Source organism: Mya arenaria, chromosome 5 (genome assembly GCF_026914265.1).
Source record: "Mya arenaria isolate MELC-2E11 chromosome 5, ASM2691426v1".
Lineage (NCBI taxonomy): Eukaryota > Metazoa > Mollusca > Bivalvia > Myida > Myidae > Mya > Mya arenaria.
This window is the reverse complement of record NC_069126.1, coordinates 44,858,264-44,876,613: the sequence shown is the minus strand read 5'-3', so window position 1 is coordinate 44,876,613 and position 18,350 is coordinate 44,858,264. Positions and strand designations below refer to the sequence as shown.

The following is an 18,350-nucleotide window of genomic DNA, read 5'->3' as shown; positions in this document are numbered from 1 at the left end:
GCTCGATCGTGATTGGACGATGCGTCATGAGATATTACCGCTCGATCGTGATTGGACAATGCTGCAGGAGATATTACCCCTCGATCATGATTGGAAGATGCTGCAGGAGATATTACCCCTCGATCTTGATTGGAAGATGCTGCATGAGATATTACCCCTCGATCGTGATTGGACAATGCGACATGAGATATTACCCCTCGATCGTGATTGGACGATGCGTCATGAGATTACTCTTGACAAGCCGCCTGGCTGTCAATCAAGTATTATGAGAAAAACAAAAACAGTTAACTGTCAATGTTGATGAAAGTTTTGATAAGGCTCCTTGCAGAGGAGATTAAGGTGTGCCATAACCCATGCCAGTGGAAGGCATATTGGGCCAGACAAGCCATTAAGGCCTGGCAGAAACCCTGTGTACATGTACTGGTTGAGAAGCAGTTTCCGATGGAAAGCAGTTTCAAACAAATTGCTTTTTCTCGTACTTTCTTTAGGTCTTCATAAAGAAGGTACTGCAATTCAACTATATGGTAACTAGGCAATCAAAAGTTGAAATTCTTACCGAGAACATAAGTAACTTTTATTATTATTAAATGTTTAATGTTTATCATTTTGTACACAAACTTGCACGTGGGGGATCGGCACGCGCAGCGTATTGGGCATGCATGTGAACCTAATTTGCATATCTATGAATAGCTACAAGGTTTTCCTAAATTGACTTATACAAACGATGATCATTGTGTACATATTTGTGAACACTGGTGTCATGCTTGTTTCACTCCCACATTCACTTTAATGTATACAAGCACAAGTTTCTATCAGAAATGAATCAAAATATCATTGATATTCAGTGTCTGCCTGATTTCGAGTATAAATTGACTGTCGTAAATTTTAAGGTTTAAATATTTCGTAAATGCTGAAAAATTAAATAATATTTCTCTTATTACAGACTTATATTTAGTATACTAAAAAAAGATAATAAAAACACACAATAGGCACCTTAAATCTGCCCCGCATTCGATTTGTGGGAAACTGCTTCTCATCACAAGCTAATCAAAACAGTGTATGTACCCTATTTGCGCCCCTTAGATACACTATATGTGATGTCAGACATGTGAAAAATATATTGACAATAGCAGCTTGAGCTGTAGTTATCTAAAATGTGAACAATTTTAGTAGGTGTTTAAACATGTATAAATAATTCGATAAAAACTTATAAAAACTGTCGGAAACTGCTTCTCAACCAGTATGTATTTTGCAATATGGTAACAGGCTTATGTTCAAATGATCCCTATTACTTGTGACTTATCTTTTTTCTTTCTATAAGATTTTGAAATAACTTGATATATATATTATTATAATTAGAAATCATGTTTTACATTTGAACAGCATGTTTTGAAAAACATCGGGAACAATAAATAACTTTGCAGCTAAGTTTTTATTTCATATATCCCGGAACAACCTGTTTTCAACCGCCTAAGGATTATTTAGATTTCAATCATGAATAAGTGATAATGAAAGATAAATGTTTGTGTGTACCATTAAAAGCAATCATTCATCTTTGAAAAAACAAAAAAATAAAATCTGTTTCAATCATCTGTTGTTTACATTTTGCATCCAAAATGGCGGCTGTCACATGTTGTGTTTGACCTAATTACAACCTATTTTCGACCATGACCACAACAAAAGTAGGTGCACAGCAATTTTCATATTAATTTGTATCTAGATATAGATTTATTTCAGTAAGGAATGCACATGCATGGACATTTAAAATAAACAACATGTATAGTAAAGAACTTGTATAACTTGTTTTAACTGTGTAAAGTATTATTTTTTTTAAAGTAATAAAATGTTGACATATTTGTCATGCAGTCACTTTATAGCAACTTATCACCACAAGGGAGGCAAAGAAATGCATCATCCCATCTAATGGCTTTCATATGAGTACGAAATGATAATTTCACCCATCATGAACCCTGGTATCACTAGACCAACTCTGAATGAGCCTCATATGACCTGCCTAGGCTGCAATATGTATAATATTATGATAAATGAGAGCCCAAGTCTAATTCAATATAGTTACATGTAGATAAATTTCATTAATTTTAGCATAAGCAATATACCCAATTAAATGCGCTTTTAATGTTGAGCACTATACTTAGACAATGATAGGGCATAGGTTTTAGGCCCTGGTAGATGTGTAAAATCTGGCAGACAAAAACAACATGATTTTAAAGAAGTATTTTACACCTGAAATCATTCTAAATGAAGGGTTTAATTTGGCATTAATTAAAAATGGCTAATTTGTGTTGTTTCAAGTTAAACAAGTTGTTTTTTTTAACACTAGCATTCCCATTCTTTTTCAAATGAAGTTTTCTAACAGTTCTGTTATGGTTAACAATTGGAGCTTATTTTGACCCGAAGTGACGCAAAATAGAAGTGTTTTACCTATCTTCAGGGGGCGGTCGAAAATAGGTTGTGGCTGAAAAAAGGTTGTTCTGGGATAGCATACTTATTAATTATAATTGTATGACCATGTATTTTTGCTTTTAAAGTGTTAGGTATTTGTGCCTTCCATAGCATAAATTGAATGGTGATTTACTGTCCATAAAATGAACGATTTTCTATATAAAATTGATGAGATCGTGAATCTGTACTTTGACAGATGTTGTCACATTGACCAAAGATGTTTCATATGAAATTTTAACTTGCTACAACAAAAAATCTCCAAGATAATTGTACAAAATCTCCAAAAGTGTTCGGAATTGTGACCTTAGAGAGTAGTAAAAAAAAAAATCGTCAAAATACTCGTTGACCGCAATTTAGGTGGACTAGTAATTCCAGCAACCCATCTGAAGCCGTAGTCCACCTAAATGGCCGTCAACGAGTCTTTTGACGATTTTGTTTTACTATGGCAGACTCGTGGCGTCCACCATCCCAACATAAAGTAGCGAACGGTCCTTGCGCAGAGAATCTTCGCGGCCACAATTTTGAAATTATCTCCGTTATAAATTCAAATTTCTACGAAAATATTATTGCCTACTTTTAAACACATACTGTATTTATTTATGTCACTATGCCAAAAAAAATGTTCAGGTATACATGTGTCGATTTTTTTTATCAAGTGTCCCGATATCTGTAAATCTGAGACAAATCTGACAGGTTGTGTACACGTATAACGGTATTCGTGACCAAGAATATATTTATGTGAAAATAACGACTAATGACAAATTAAATCCAGTTTAGATCACTGTCGGGTATATATTGAACAACTTTTTCATTATTATTCAAAATTGATGCATAATAAAACTATTTATTCTTTCGCTCAGTGTTAAATGGTAGAGAGTTGTAGCGTTACAGGGATACATAAGAAATGTCAAAATGATAAAAAAGTATCCCTGATTGCTCATTATTGTAGCTATCTGAAGCCGCTGTTAACATGGACTTACTTTAGTCCCACTCCATATGCGAACGTTACCTGGGCCTGCTTTGTTTTTAGATACATTAAATTCCTATTTCGTCAGGTACCAAACCTATGTGGACTAGTACCAAAACCGATTGGTAAACAGCAAAATAAAAGTAAAACATCTGTTACCTGTGTTACGTTACAGTTCGACAATTTTATTTCGAACGAATTTTAATGAAGACAGACAACAGTTTTGTAGCGAGACAAGGAACAGGTTTGAAATACCAGTACCTCCAGGGGACAGGCAGTTAACTCCCCTTACATTGTGCACAGCATTGAAACTTTTCCCCTTCATATGGACTTTTGCTGTGTTAATAAAGGCTTACCCGCGCCAAATGAGAGCAAACATTGGCTTTGAGTAGAGAAATTGGGCAAACCTGGTCAATCGACACCATTGGCACTCTTTTACCCTTTGCTTCATGGTGTGTAACCGAGTGAGACGAGCATGTAGGAGACCGTCTGTACTTCTTTTCAAAACAAAATATAAGTAGGGTACCACTAAATTTTTGGTTTTATTGTTATGGGCTAGATGTCACATGATTGTGGTGAAATAATTTGAATATATGGTTGACGTGTAACTATTTGTCATTGACAAGCATTAACCGTCTCCGTGGCCTAGTGGTCAAGGCAACCATCTACGGAGCGGGGGGTAGTGGCTTCGATGCCTAACCGCTTCATACCGAAAAAGGTTAAAAGTTGGTAAAAGTTGCCTGGAGCTCGGCATTTAAAAGGTAGTGCTTGTAAAAGTGGTGTACTCAGTACTGGTTCAACCCAGGAAAGTTGTACCACGTGTATCGGTGCTTTGCACGTAAAAGAACCAAGGGGTCACTTCGAAAAAGAGCTAGGGTATATCACCCGGATTTCCTTGCATCCCATCACTGTCTCTTCCGCGTGCTGTCTTTTCAGCAAAACAAAGGACCCCGTTGGAAATAAGTGCTGGCACTTTCACGGGATATGGTGTCGGTATAACACGCAGCGAATTACGCAGCCAAGTTAAGAACAATTTTAATCCTGTAGTACAACTTCATTTTTTTTATTTTTTTATAATGTAATGAATAGCCTTTATCTGCATTTGTATTATATAATAAACGAGACCTTAAATCTAATACATTTTAAATGCAATTGCTGTATTAATTAGTATGATTAATAAATATATCAGCCCACTATATACAACGTTCGTTCCAGTAATATGATTAAGTTAAATAAAATAGACGTTCAAATATTAACTTAGTTTATACCATTACACAAAACATTATTTCACATTAGTAGTCAAATCATGTATCCCGACATAATGTTTGTGAAACACTAGAGGTTCATAAACATGAAGTCAATTTTTATGATAATTATATTTAACCCCAGCTTGACCGATAAGATAAACAATTAGCCAGGAAAGTTACTGGGAAATGGAGATAACTCATTGTATTGTAGCACCTCTGTTGTTGACTAAATAATACCTAATTTTATTGGTAAAAGGTTCTCAGTAATGTTAGCACCTTTTCCACTGTAAATAGTTCACATGTTGTTGGGATGAATGTACCAACTGCACTTGGAACCTTTTACCTGAACACATTTTCCCTGAAAGTAATTAGCTCAACATAATTTTATCAATTTTGCCCATATAACATTCCTACATGTCATTAGCGATTTTCTCTACCGATAATGATCACTCTTATGCCAGGTCATACCAACAGGGGACAGGGTTAAAATCAATAAAGTAACCATTTTTATCAGCCCAATTGTTTTTTTCCTGGAGTCAAACTGGCAAAGAAGAGAAAACGTGTATAAGAAGCTTGTTTTGTTAAAGAAATAGTGACTGACAATCAAACAGATCTACCTATATACATAATTTTATAGAAGGTATTCAACATAAGCAAGTTTAAAAATAGTTTAGCTTATGCTTCTAAAATCCTTCGATTCAGATTTTTTATTTATTCGATATATTCACTAAAAATAACAATACTTGTCGAAATTCTGTAAGTTTTGGGGTGATCAGCTCTGATTTGAAGCAACATTTTTCATGGCCTGCTAAATCGTAAGCATTGTAAAGTACACCATAGGCCAAATTTAGCATTCAGCCATTAGTGTAAACACTTGTTTCATTCGTGAATACGGTAGATAGGCGTTAACACAGGAAGATCTTACCTCAAGTAAAGAAAAACAACTGCATATTTGTCTGTTTACTTATCACTTTTTGAGCTATATCCGGTGTCCGTTCCCCCACAATGATAAGGTGGTATACTATTATTAAAAGTGGTCACATGTTCAATATGTCGTACAGTTTCCTTTTTTTTATAAATGATTGTCAAGCGTCAGGAAAATCGAAATACCACATTTGAATAATGTTGAAGGAGGAACCATTGCAAAAACGTATTTATGTTGAGCTAAATTGACATTCAAAGTATCAAAATCTCGGACAGGTCGAAGATTTCCTTTTTTACTCTGTAACCTAATAACTTGAATAAAAAGAGAGAAACATGAAAATATGAAGATTGTAGAGCCGAATATGCGTCATGATGTTTTGGAAATAATGTAATGTTCCTGGAATCATGTAGTCCGGAGCCCGGAAAATAAACATTTCTGTTTTAGTGAAATTTATAAAGTATTTGATTTTCGCTTAGCCGCTATTACTTCTTTAGGATGATTTCTTGTATTTGATACTAATGTTATGGTTTTAGTCTTAAATGCCTAAATTTAGCTAGTAAATCATAAATTGACATAGAAGAAGTTATATTCTTAATGGTTTTCTACTTTTTCTAAAGATTGATCGACTTGACACCCCTACTCTGTAATGTAAGTTATATATAATGGTTTCACCCATAGGGTTTGTTAAAATTGACCATTCCATTTTGGTCACGTGATGTTAGGGTAAATAAGAAGCGAAATGCATAGAAATAGTTTGTAGGCGTGTTTGTAGTTTAATTTAAGGCAGCGTGTCCGCGCTAGCTAGGGAAGGAACGTTACAATATCTATTCCACAATACTTATCAGGCGAAAACAGGTTCCAAAAATCCTATTTTTTAACGTTTCGCCGCCATCTTGCAGCTCAGATTAAAAATCCTCACTTAAACCGTTGCAGATTCGGAATACGTGTATTCCCCTAAGTAAATGGACTGTGAGTAGAGAAAACAATAGTACATGTGTAACCAAATAGAATCATTGGATTGGTTTGGATAATGTTAAAGGATATGATAATATGACTTCTGATCTAAGAAAATTACGAACTGCGCGTTTCTTGCTTAGAAAACATTAATTTATTGTTTGCATTTCTTATTTAAAAGTGCCAACATTGCACTGTCGCCGATGACAAGTCCTTTCAAAGTAGTATTTTGAAGAAGAAACTTAAATTTTGTTTTTAAAAAGGGCTCCGGCTGACGAATTCATTGAGGTTTTTGAATTGTTGTATCCAATATAAAGGGAGTAGTGATTTGTATAATGCGTTGACCTGCTGGAAAGTGGCATAATGGTCTTATACGTAATTACAAAGGGAAATGTTTCAGTCCTTATTTAAAGATGCACTCTTACTCCCAAATAAGATTTACCACGATTAATAATATTGTTTTAATATTCCAAAAAGATGAATAGATGTCGAAAACAAGGATACCGAGTTTAATTTGTAAGAAATGAGCATAAAACACGGTATTTCTACCTTATGACACTAAAGTAGACCACAGAAAATCTTTTAGCACTCACCAATCATTTAATATGTTTGCACTTCTGCTATCAAATACACGGTTACAATCTTGTTATAAGTAATTGATACCTTCCATAAGTGTATTATTTAGTAAGTTGTTAAAGGTTGATCAGCCAAACATGTTTTTGTTAAACATGCCAGTGTATTGATTTTGAATAAGAGTTTCATTTTAATATGCACTGTTCTTTGAGAACATGGACGAAGACCAAGTCTTATTTCAAATCTCAAACATAATAGATAGGTCAATATTGGTAAAAAGTTTTATATCGCTGTGATTGTCGCACGAAATTGCTCTTTTGTTAATTGGGTAAAATATAAATAAATATTTTTCATTTGACTTTCGGCTTTACTAGTATACAAACTCCCACAATAGAGAACTAAACATTATTATTGTATGTGTTAAACAACATATGCAATGTTATTACTGCTTAAACTTAAAATAGAGGAATGTATAAGAAACTGTTTTAAAACCTGCGTGACTTAATATTAGTGTGTACATTTATAAGCAAAATTTGAAAAGGCTAGTTTGCAAGCTGAACTTAGTTTCGCTCATCCATAAAATAACATAAATGAACATTGCATATATGCAAAACATTTGACTCCATTTTTAAACATTTGACTCCATTTTTTATGGATAATTAAGTATGCTACTAGAAAAAAGAAATTAATTTTACTACATGCATATAATTGTGGATGTACTTTTCGCGGAATGAAGTGTAGAAATCGCCGAAGTTGCAGAGTATTTTCAAAATACTGGATTTCGATACTTTCCCTGATGTGTGTTAACAGTTTATTACTAACGTATAATGGTGAGTTCAACATGTATTATACTACTGTACTTACATTAATTATTTGAAACATTTTGTAAAAATAAGTATATAGATTTTTTCCTTTAAACCAATTTTTTCTACTGTCATGTATTGAGTATTATGGTTACGGTAGTTGTATAATAATAATAATAATAATAATAATAATAATAATAATAATAATAATAATAATAATAATAATAATATTAATAATAATAATAATAATAATAATAATAATAATCTTTTAATTTACCGACAGTCACCCAATCTTTAACTTTCCGACAGACACCAAATCTTTTAACATCAAGTGATATGTAACAAAATGAATATTATGTTTTCATTATAAGTATATTCAGTCGGGTTTGGAGTCTTATCTCGAATGTTTTATTCAAAGTTAATACTTATACGTTAATTTGAAGGTTGCCAATTTACGAACAGTTCTGATTAGGTAGTTCATTCCATACTTGCATTCTTTATATGAAAATGAAACTTTGGGGTAATTTGTAATTTGTAATTTTGATAGCAACATATTAGAAATAAGGTTACCGTAGTATATGTAGTTTGCATCACGTGTTACAAGTACGGCAGTTTAATATTTACATCTACCTGTCACCGTTAACCATTTAACTAACCTCTTGCAACAAACGACAGGATGGTGGCCGTTTCACGCTTTCGATGCTATGCTTGCCACTTTTCTCTTGAATGGTTATTTTAGTTACATTGGACCCATAATGATTGGTTTTGCCCCAAATATAACAACAGTAATCGAATAACGGAAGTATTAATGGGTAATTTAACATATATTTGATCTCATCAGTGAGATGATAGATAACTTTCTTTAATAGTGAAACTATTGAGAGTACTATTTTACAAACAAAGTCTATATGTGAATGCCACTTGATTATTTTAAGAATATACTAGTAAACCCCAAGCAGCTTTTTGGCATTACAATTTCTAATGATAGGACGGAGATGAACCTCCTTTTATCTAATATATCGTATAAAAATATTCTCATCCGTTTTTAAATTAATTTCGGTAAAGAAAACATAATGTATTCATTTATGTATATGAAGCGTCATTATTCTGTATAGAGCGTGTAATATATTCATGAAAATCACTTGGCTATACATTTAAATCTACCCTACGCGAATAAAAGTATTTACAAATAATCAACATTTTTATCAAAAATCAATTTCGGCTTTATGGACATGCAGGCGTGTCCGTGTGAGTGTTTGAAATAGTTTGAAATAACTTTTGATTTAGTACAGCACCAAACCGTAGCCGAATCAGTTTTGTACAGATTATCAAGTATTCCACAAGTTTTGCATACGTTTCGCAAATGTGGACACAACACACGTATATAACGCTGAATGGCGCGATTGTTTGTTGCCCGATTAAGAAAGTAGCTATCACATTTGCTCTTGAACAAGAGGGTGTCAACCCTACCCCCTTTAAACTCTGAACTCCGGGCCATTTTGGGTGGATGCCCAGGTATGGTAAACCGGTTCCCGGGCCATTTTGTTTTTGGGAGTCTTTTCTTTACCAACATAATAGCCTTCCTATTTTATTGAGTCAATTTCTCGACTATGAAAGCCTATTAATTTAATAGGAATCCGTCATCTTGTTTTGTGGAGTCAATTTTTCGACTATGTTATCCTAAGTTGGAGTCCGCCAGCTTGTTTTGTGGGGTCAATCTTTGTTTAAGGGGAGTCAATTGAACGACACGGTTCTTGAAATCATTATAATTTTATGCTGTCATGGTTACATTATACTTATATTAATATTTTCTAAAACCGGATGCTTCAGAATACGGATATAACGAAATAATAAATGATGATAAAACCCTTAAATAACTGTTTCCATGGAAGACGAGGGTAAATTTTATTGATTCATTTGTTTAATTGGTTTACAACAGAAGCGAGTTGTGGGATTTTAGACATATGATTAACGTGGGCCTTTCATTAGACGTTGCCCCGCCATTATTACATCGAGCTTTAGAGCTATGCGAGGCTCTAGACCTTTTCGATAACGTACTACGAATCGCTGATTTAGAAATACCAAGCTATAGGTTGTTCAGCGGAACACATATAATCTTCAATGTTTGGCTAATTGGTAGGGCATTTTCCAAGTTCTCCGACCCCTGAACCGCCACTAGTCTCAAACATTAAATATTAAAGTAAACTCTAATAACATTAGAAAGTCCCTGTTATAATGTACCTCTTGCTACCTAAAGACGCCAAGATGTAAACAAAATATACGAAAACCAAACAATATTTTTTATGCAATATTTTCTTTAAATGACATCCCAGATTTAAAATTCAGTATAAGGTGTATTTCGAAGTACTTTCGGGTGTAACAGCTTCAAACCCATGCAAAACTCCTCGGCCATATTATATCGAAATCAACCTCGGATGTATGCCGGTACAACAGTTGAAGTAATTCGTATTTTTTTTAATTAATATTATTAATTTATTTATTTTTGTTTTTGAGTTGTATTTATATATCTAAGTTTCAACTGATTGCCATTGAAGTGTATTATTGCAAACAAAATTAAGGTTCCCAAGAGTTAAGTCATAAAGTTTAACTGCTAATTGAAATTACTACGCGATCTACTTGCAGCGGACTTAAACGTAATGCTTTTTGAGTATGTTAACTGTCCTAATACATCCGAGGTTGTTTTCGATAACAATGGCACAAGAGCTCCGAAGGCTTCAAACAAGGCGGCCAGCTTAGATTCATTGATGCTCCAAATCTAGTTATGTCAAACTCGTACACATTTCGGATTTGTCGACATCGACGAATAAAACGCCTTAACCGACTTAAATATTGTTGAATTTCAATGTCCGTGCACTTTTATATCTGTTTGAATGTCCGATTAAATGGAAGTCCGGCTGTTCTTATTTAAGAAACTGATCTCATTTGTTTTCAAGACATATAAAGCTTAACAGGTTTAAGAATCTTATTTCATTTAGCCATAATGCTGCCCTCAACCTCATTTTGCGTGATAAAGCAATGTTTAATGACTATCTTAATCAAAGTGCTGAAAGCACTGATGGACTAGGACCATGTTCTAAGCATTGAAAAAATCGGCTCATATCACAAGAGGTCACTGTTTAATGGGCTAGCTTAAACTTTTGACTTAAATTGCTTGCAAGCTACAAAGGAAATTTGAAAAATCTCGTTAAGTGTGTGTAGAGTGAGGGGGGCGGGGTGTGGGGCTAAAGCGTTAAATCAGATAAAGTCATAGTTCTTTTGAATTTCTCAAAGTCGTTTAATCAGACTTGTACAAATTAATTTACGTGTTTGGCGTATGTTAACCAAAGTACACATACTTCTTTAATTTGATCAAATCTTTGATATCAAAGGTCTGTTATTTGCAGTTTCAGAGAAGATTTTCAATGATGTACTTATATACTATATAGAAAACCTGTCACCTCTTTTTCAGGGGAGCTTTAAACCACAGGGCCATACTTTGAACAATCTTTGTAAAAGACATCTACATTGTACACGTATGTCAGACTGCATACACAATGCTATTAGGAAGTAGTTTTTATTTAAAACGTGAAGAATTATTTTCTCCCTCTTAATTAGTGTTTGGTATTCAATTGATATAAAATGTTACCATGATAACTTAGTGCTGTTGATAAATATTAGGCACTGCCTTCTGTCTCATGCCATTCTTAATACTGCTGCAGACTTTTGTACAAAGCAAGTTGAGTAGACTAAGATGAGATGAATATCGTTTATCAAGTATGAAATATTGAAATGTCTTTTAAATACATTGACCATCAAATTTCATAACATGGTGTCAGCAGTTCATCACACTGCTTGTGAGAATGGAATACCAAACATAAACATATTCTTTATTATATACCCATCATCAATCCACATGCAATACATATATATCACAAAATACTTTAACCAATATTCCGCTCCAGTGCAATACGGCCATATACCACTCTTGTGACGTCACGTCATAACAAGTATGTTGCGCAATATCAAATTGACGTCATCAAACCAATGAGTGCATCCTTAAAATGCAATTTATTATGCAAAGATGTGGCTTCTAAGTGATCTAATCAGTAATGTATATAATAAAAGGATTATTAGCACTGCGTTTTGATCCGGATATAGCGGAATGTCATATTCGATTCTGGTAGTTTTTTTGTAGATTTTGATTTTACTCGGCTTGTGCCTTGTGAAAACCGAATCTGCAAAAATCTACTTGGGTCGAATACAACCTCCTGGATCAAAACGCAGTACTTATAACCCTATTATGTACAAAACCTGTTACCCAATGGACAGAGCATCTTTAACCCACAGGGCCATTGTAACTTTGAACAATCATTGTATGCAGTACTTATAACCCTATTATGTACAAAACCTGTTACCCCATGGACAGAGCATCTTTAACCCACAGGGCCATTGTAACTTTGAACAATCATTGTAAAAGACAACAACATGTCAGACTACATACAAGATGCTAAGGAAGTAGTTTGGAAAAATGAGAATTATTTTCTCCGTCTTAATTTGTATGCATTAGATAACTCAATAAATGCAGCAGTTGACCATTCTTGTATTGTCCTCTGTCACTGTCCTGATAGCTCCCTATCTCAATAGTTGCAAAAGGTTGTAGGTTCATGATTCCCTGGTCCAATATGTCATACAGAAAGAAGATGTTGAATGTAGAATCAAGAAGCTTTCTTTTCAGGCACTTCGAATTGAATAGTTCTGTAACATTTGGAGTGCCAAGAATTTGTTGGATTCGTAGGCAACATGTATCAGGTGTTGCAGTACATTTGGCAAATATTTTACCCGTCCTTGTAAATCTAAAAAAAGCTTTCATTTTGCAAAAGTAGTTCATATAACTATAAAAAGGTTGCTAAATCAGAGTTTGAATAATTCTGAAAACTAGATGTGCCTTTAATTGCAGCAATTTGAACTCCAACTCATTATGTCAATTAAGCTGGTTAAGCAATACTGCAGTTCCTTGGTATGGGGATTGCTTTATTTACTTGAATAAACAAACATTTCTTGCGTTGGATAGTACAATGTATCTTTGATTTGGATTGTAAAGTATAACTTATATAAATAAATATATATTATTAACTTTTAATATGTAATTAGACAATATTTCAACTGCGCACCAAAACCCTGAATCTGAATACACAATCTAATGCATCAGTCAATTGTAACCATGCCCCCCCCCCCCCGTACCCGGAATAGCGGGGACTTTTATTTTCGGTCCAGCCAACGCCAGCTAAATTCCCCGCCCTGCGGAGATAATCTGGTGGTTAAGTCCCCACCAAATGCACCCGCACCCAAGGGACATTAGGTTAAGCCCCATCCACACTGTATTTTCCGGGAAGACCCGGCACTGTGGGGCCTACCGAAAGGTAAAAACATGGCCCATTTCGACGGCTATCCCCGGTATACCCCCGGATGTGGGAGCCGTGGTTTCAATTGACTGGTGCATAATGATCCTTGTGATCCAATCTCATGCCAAGACGATTTCTGTTCTAACATTGCCAGATAAGTTATTCTTAAGCATAAAAAAGCCTGGACAGTATTTGAGAAAGACTGTTGTGAGGTAAAATCGTCATTACTTCACTATTCCACAACATTGGGTGATAATGGAACTTTATTGAATATTTTGATTTTAATTTTGTTCCCTAAACGCCACAAGTCAACTGATTAATACAAATAAATCCAATTCTATCTCCACAATGTTCGGCACTGCATCGTTAAATAAAACTCAAAGGTTACACTTGTAAATTATTTAACCAAATACCTTTCCCTCAAATATTTTACAAATTTATATTGATATATCAACAACAATGCATCACCATACTGTATCTCTGACTGATTATTGATTTTCATTCTTGGCTAGAAAACAAAAAGTGAGCACAAAGCGTCTTCAGAAAGAGAACTTGTAAAGTATGCACCAGTCAATTGTAACCACGCCCCCCCCCCCCCCGCAGGGAACAGCAGGTACTTTCACTTTCGTTCCAGCCAGTCCCCGGTAAAATTCCTGCCCTGCGGGAACGAACTGGTGGTAAAATCCCGTGAATAACCCCGCACCCTGGGGATCTAAGGTAAGAGCAATTCCCTGATATAATTTGCGGGAAGACAAAACCACCGCAATCTCCCGACATTGCGAGGACACTAGTTCTGGCTTCCATAACTTTAATGTTGATATTTATTTTTTTATGTTTACAACACATTGAACACGTCCAAAAAGGTTATATATAATGTGTTCGCTGAAGTTCTTTAGCTACGAGGACACCTGAAAGGTTAAAACACAGCCCTCACCCCCCCCCCCCCCCCGGTATATCCCCAAGGGGCCGTGGTAACAATTGACTGGTGCATTATACGAGAGGAAATCAAAATTGAGCAGGCAAGATTGTTTTACCTACGGCGATGGTTTATCATGTCATTGAACAAAATGTACTTACACTGAGAGTGGCTCCAAGACTTTTCTATGCACATAGGTAAACAATCATCTTATTCATAAGCCAGATGCTGTGCACATATTCATACATTTGGCTTCATTTAGAATGCATCTTCATAAATAAGTATGCGCATATTTGATATTTTTTTATCTCCATTTTGCAAAATTGAAATCACATGATTTTATCAAACGAACTTGTATTGCTTGAAAATTTACGTGTCAAATTAAAAATGCTACCCACGGTAAGATGAAAATAAATCCGTTTGATGGTGGTAATCATTCAATGGCGGCTTTATTGATAAATTTCTTCAATAAAACACGTATGAAATTCACATCATCAGCATCCGGAAGTAGTGATAACATACATGTCTGAATCATTCGGCCGCTCTGATCAGAGTAAATGAGGTCAATACAGTAGACTGGTACCCTGATTTTACTTTTCCTCAAAAATATAAAGTTATACAGGTACGCGGCATATGGGTTTTAATTAACATTAATAGTATTTGAACAATAAATACCAAAAATCATGTTGTGTTTGAAAAAGTGCTTAGTGCCATGCAATTATTAGTTAAAAAATAAACTTTGTATCGAAAAGAAAATATCATGGAAACATGCAAATTATGTCGAAAAAAAGAACAGGGACCGACTTCGGATTTTTTTTATTAACAATGGATATCGTTTTTATAAATAAATACCAACATTCTATACAAAGGATATTAACAAACTTTCCTGGTTGTTTTCTACTTAGACCGCACACTTAACCGCTTTACGTATGAATTCACAAGACATTTCAAATGCGCGATGGGCACCGCGGTTATCTGATACTGTTTTTTTACGGATTAAATAGAAAGAGGATACCAGTCTATCAGTACAGAGCATTGAACGGGAATATTTCGATGCGTACTTTTCCAATATGTTCATATTCTTATTGCATATAATCTGACCGTATGCAAGAACATTCATGTAGTTAACCCGATTAACTCACTAGCTACGTATGAATTTCTTGTGCTTCATTAAAAGAACATACGGTTAGCTTGAATTGTTAGGAGAACTATTTTTATTGGATTTTTTTTTATTGTAATCAGTTCTGGTACTACTTTGATTATTCAAATTCGCTAACGGCAATCCAATCAAAATACAGCGTGTTAATACATTACGTCAGTGAACCCCCAGATGCGGCTTGAGAATGCAGATATCGTGAGTATCGCTATGAACTAGGCCACAAGTGCCCTAGTCCAAAAACAGCGCCTTAATTGTAAAGTCTCTAGATATTCAAGGAGAACATAGCATTACATAAGGGCTTGAGGCTGCGCGAAAAATTGTTGCAGCTGCTTATACAGTGGTGTAGCAGTTGCAACGTTAGCTGTTGCTACAGTCTGGTAGCTATAGAGGTCAAAAGTTTTATATAAAACCCGCTCTCTGGTCGTTAAAAACTATGTAAAGTCGGTTGCAAATATATGCGTCATTTGTGGCATTAATAAATGCCATATTTTCATTTAAAGCTTGTGTAACATTTTCCCTTCATCAAAACGAGTTCAGCCCGGCCTGTGACTTATTACCTTGACATTGCACAAAAAATAAATACATGTATGCCTTTGCGCTAGTTGTCTAATTTTCTTTTATTCGTTGGCAATTTCAGTGTCCTGGTTCACAGCCGAGGAGTCAACAAAGGACACTCATCTAGAGGAGCCGAGAACAAAAGGGCTTCCATCGGAATGTAAAGGACTCCTTTATTTGATCTTACACACGAATTATAGGCAAATTGTTTGTTTTCCTTTGACAGATAATATGGAGTTAGCTTATATACATAGATATATAACAAATAATTGCAAGGGGAGAGAACACTTTTATCATGTAAATAAAATATATACACGTATTTTGAAAGTATGTTTATTTTAATCAAAACAATGATAATAAAGTATTTTAGATATTATGAAGCAGTTGAATCATGTGATAAGTGCGATACTTTACTTAGGTAAAATGACTGTTAGGAAATGACTGAAGATGTTTTATGAATACTGACCTTGGTCTTTTACTTGTGATCATGGATCTGTGTATTTTATTTATCTCAGTCATTTAATCCTCTCTATCGATTTTCTTTTCAGATGCAAAGGAGCAACAAGAACCGAACAGGACAGAACAAGTGGTATTACAAAATCCAAAGGTGTGTACAGTATTTTGACTGCAATAAAATGAAATAAGCCACGTATTTATCTTCATTGTAACTGCTCTGCGAACTCGTGTATTTATTTCTCCTATTTGATTCAAAATGTATTGGTGCTGCATCGTTATATACATTTTTTACTTCCCTCATAACCAAAAGGTAGTTTATTTGTGTGTATTTTACAGCCGCATAAACCAGATGGGTTTACTCTAGCAAAACATGTTAGAGATCAGTGTGGGCCAACAGCTGACAAATATCCAGCCGAGGCAAATGAACAATTCTGGATAGGTAGGATGCACGTTATTCCTGCGCAGAAAAGTATGTATTGTCCCGTGGAAAAAGTGGGGACTACTTTTTGGAGGCGTTTTATATACCAGGTTCTTCACCCAAGAAAATATCGACATCCTTTCCAAGTACCCATCGGAACAGCTTTGATGGCAGACTACCCAAAGCCACAAAAAGGAGCAACTCGAAAGGATATCAGTGATTTGTTCAAGTTTATGTTTGTAAGGAATCCTTACCATCGGGTTTTATCGGCCTTCGTTGATAAAGTGTTTGTTCCAAATCCACTGTTCTGGCGTAGGTTTGGCAAACCTTCAATTCAGATGTTCAGAGTAAATGATAGTCGAGAATGTTTCCATGACCCAACCTTTGCTGAGTTCGTGCAATTTGTTACCTGGTCCGAGAAGAACAAGAAGATGATTGACCCCCATTTCCTCATGTCCACAGAAATGTGTCTGCCGTGTGCAAGCAACTTTACGTTCATAGGTGAGAAAAAAATGTTTATATTTAAATTATAACTATATAGAACTTATTATAAGGTAATATAATACCAAATGTGTATGTGATTGCAACTCTTACCATAATTCCTTCTACTGCTTGCTCGTCATTCCTATAATTCTTCGTCTGTTTTCGTTTACTTGAATATTTTAATGAATAACTTCAAATAAGTATTCTTGTACGTTCGGAAAAATTAAATGATAGATAATAGTTTGTTCTCTAACACTAGTATGTATGTGGTTAATTTCAGGTAAAATGGAGTCTTTTAAAGATGATTCTCTCGTCATATTTGAAAGGTTCAATCTTTCATCTTTGGCCACTTCGATGGAGAAACAAATGAAGACATATGCTGCGGAGGATGCTATATCAGACAGTATCTCCAGTCCGTTTGCATGGAAGAAATCGATTGTGTCATGTATGGCTTGGTATGATGCCTTGCATAGAATATGGAGAAAACTGCAGCTGCGGGGTCTCATCGAATTTGACATCAAGATGCCTTTGAATGAAAAGCAAGCGGAAAAGGTTACTCGGGCAGAAATGATAAAGCTGGCCAACGAAGCATGGAAAAAGTCGAATCCGATGAAGTTAAAGGAGCAAAAGACAATAGCATTTAATCAGTTTTATATGTCTGTGCCTTTAAGAGCGTTAAATGAGTTAAAGGATGTGTTCGCACGTGACTTTTACTTGTTTGACTACGATAAAGAACCGCCTGAAATCTTTGACAGAAAAAGAGAATATATTTCTGTAGATTATGCCTTGAAATAAATTTAAATTATTTTTAATCCTTTTGTCCTACCATTCAACAACCTTTTATTGTGAATTTATATATGATTTGCCCACTCCAATATACATGTTTGTTGAATTAGAATACAGTTTCAAATAAACTATTTTGCTGCAAATTCTTTTTAATTTACAACGTTGTATCATTTTGTGTTTAGTGCCATCAACACTGTTGTTGATAGATAAATATTAAGAAATTACAAAAAAAAAAACATTATC

At 34.8% G+C, this 18,350-nt stretch overlaps 2 protein-coding genes across 6 annotated transcripts in view; one reads left to right on the top strand and one right to left on the bottom strand.

Annotated features, from left to right (window-relative positions):
* Positions 1 to 3,656, bottom strand: part of LOC128235272 (uncharacterized) — a 28,633-nt gene extending 24,977 nt beyond the window's left edge. For 3 of the 5 annotated variants that reach the window (XM_052950080.1, XM_052950076.1, XM_052950079.1), the window contains exon 1: positions 3,590 to 3,656. The gene's annotated coding sequence lies outside the window, so the exon portion shown is untranslated. The other 2 variants (XM_052950077.1, XM_052950078.1) reach the window with 1 other exon arrangement.
* On the top strand, positions 59 to 18,116 carry LOC128235740 (uncharacterized). Its single transcript, XM_052950541.1, has 5 exons — positions 59 to 260; positions 16,047 to 16,124; positions 16,513 to 16,571; positions 16,757 to 17,339; positions 17,602 to 18,116. The coding sequence occupies exons 1-5, from the start codon at positions 59 to 61 to the stop codon at positions 18,114 to 18,116; spliced, it is 1,437 nt and encodes a 478-aa protein (XP_052806501.1).
* The last annotated feature ends 234 nt before the right edge of the window (positions 18,117 to 18,350 follow it).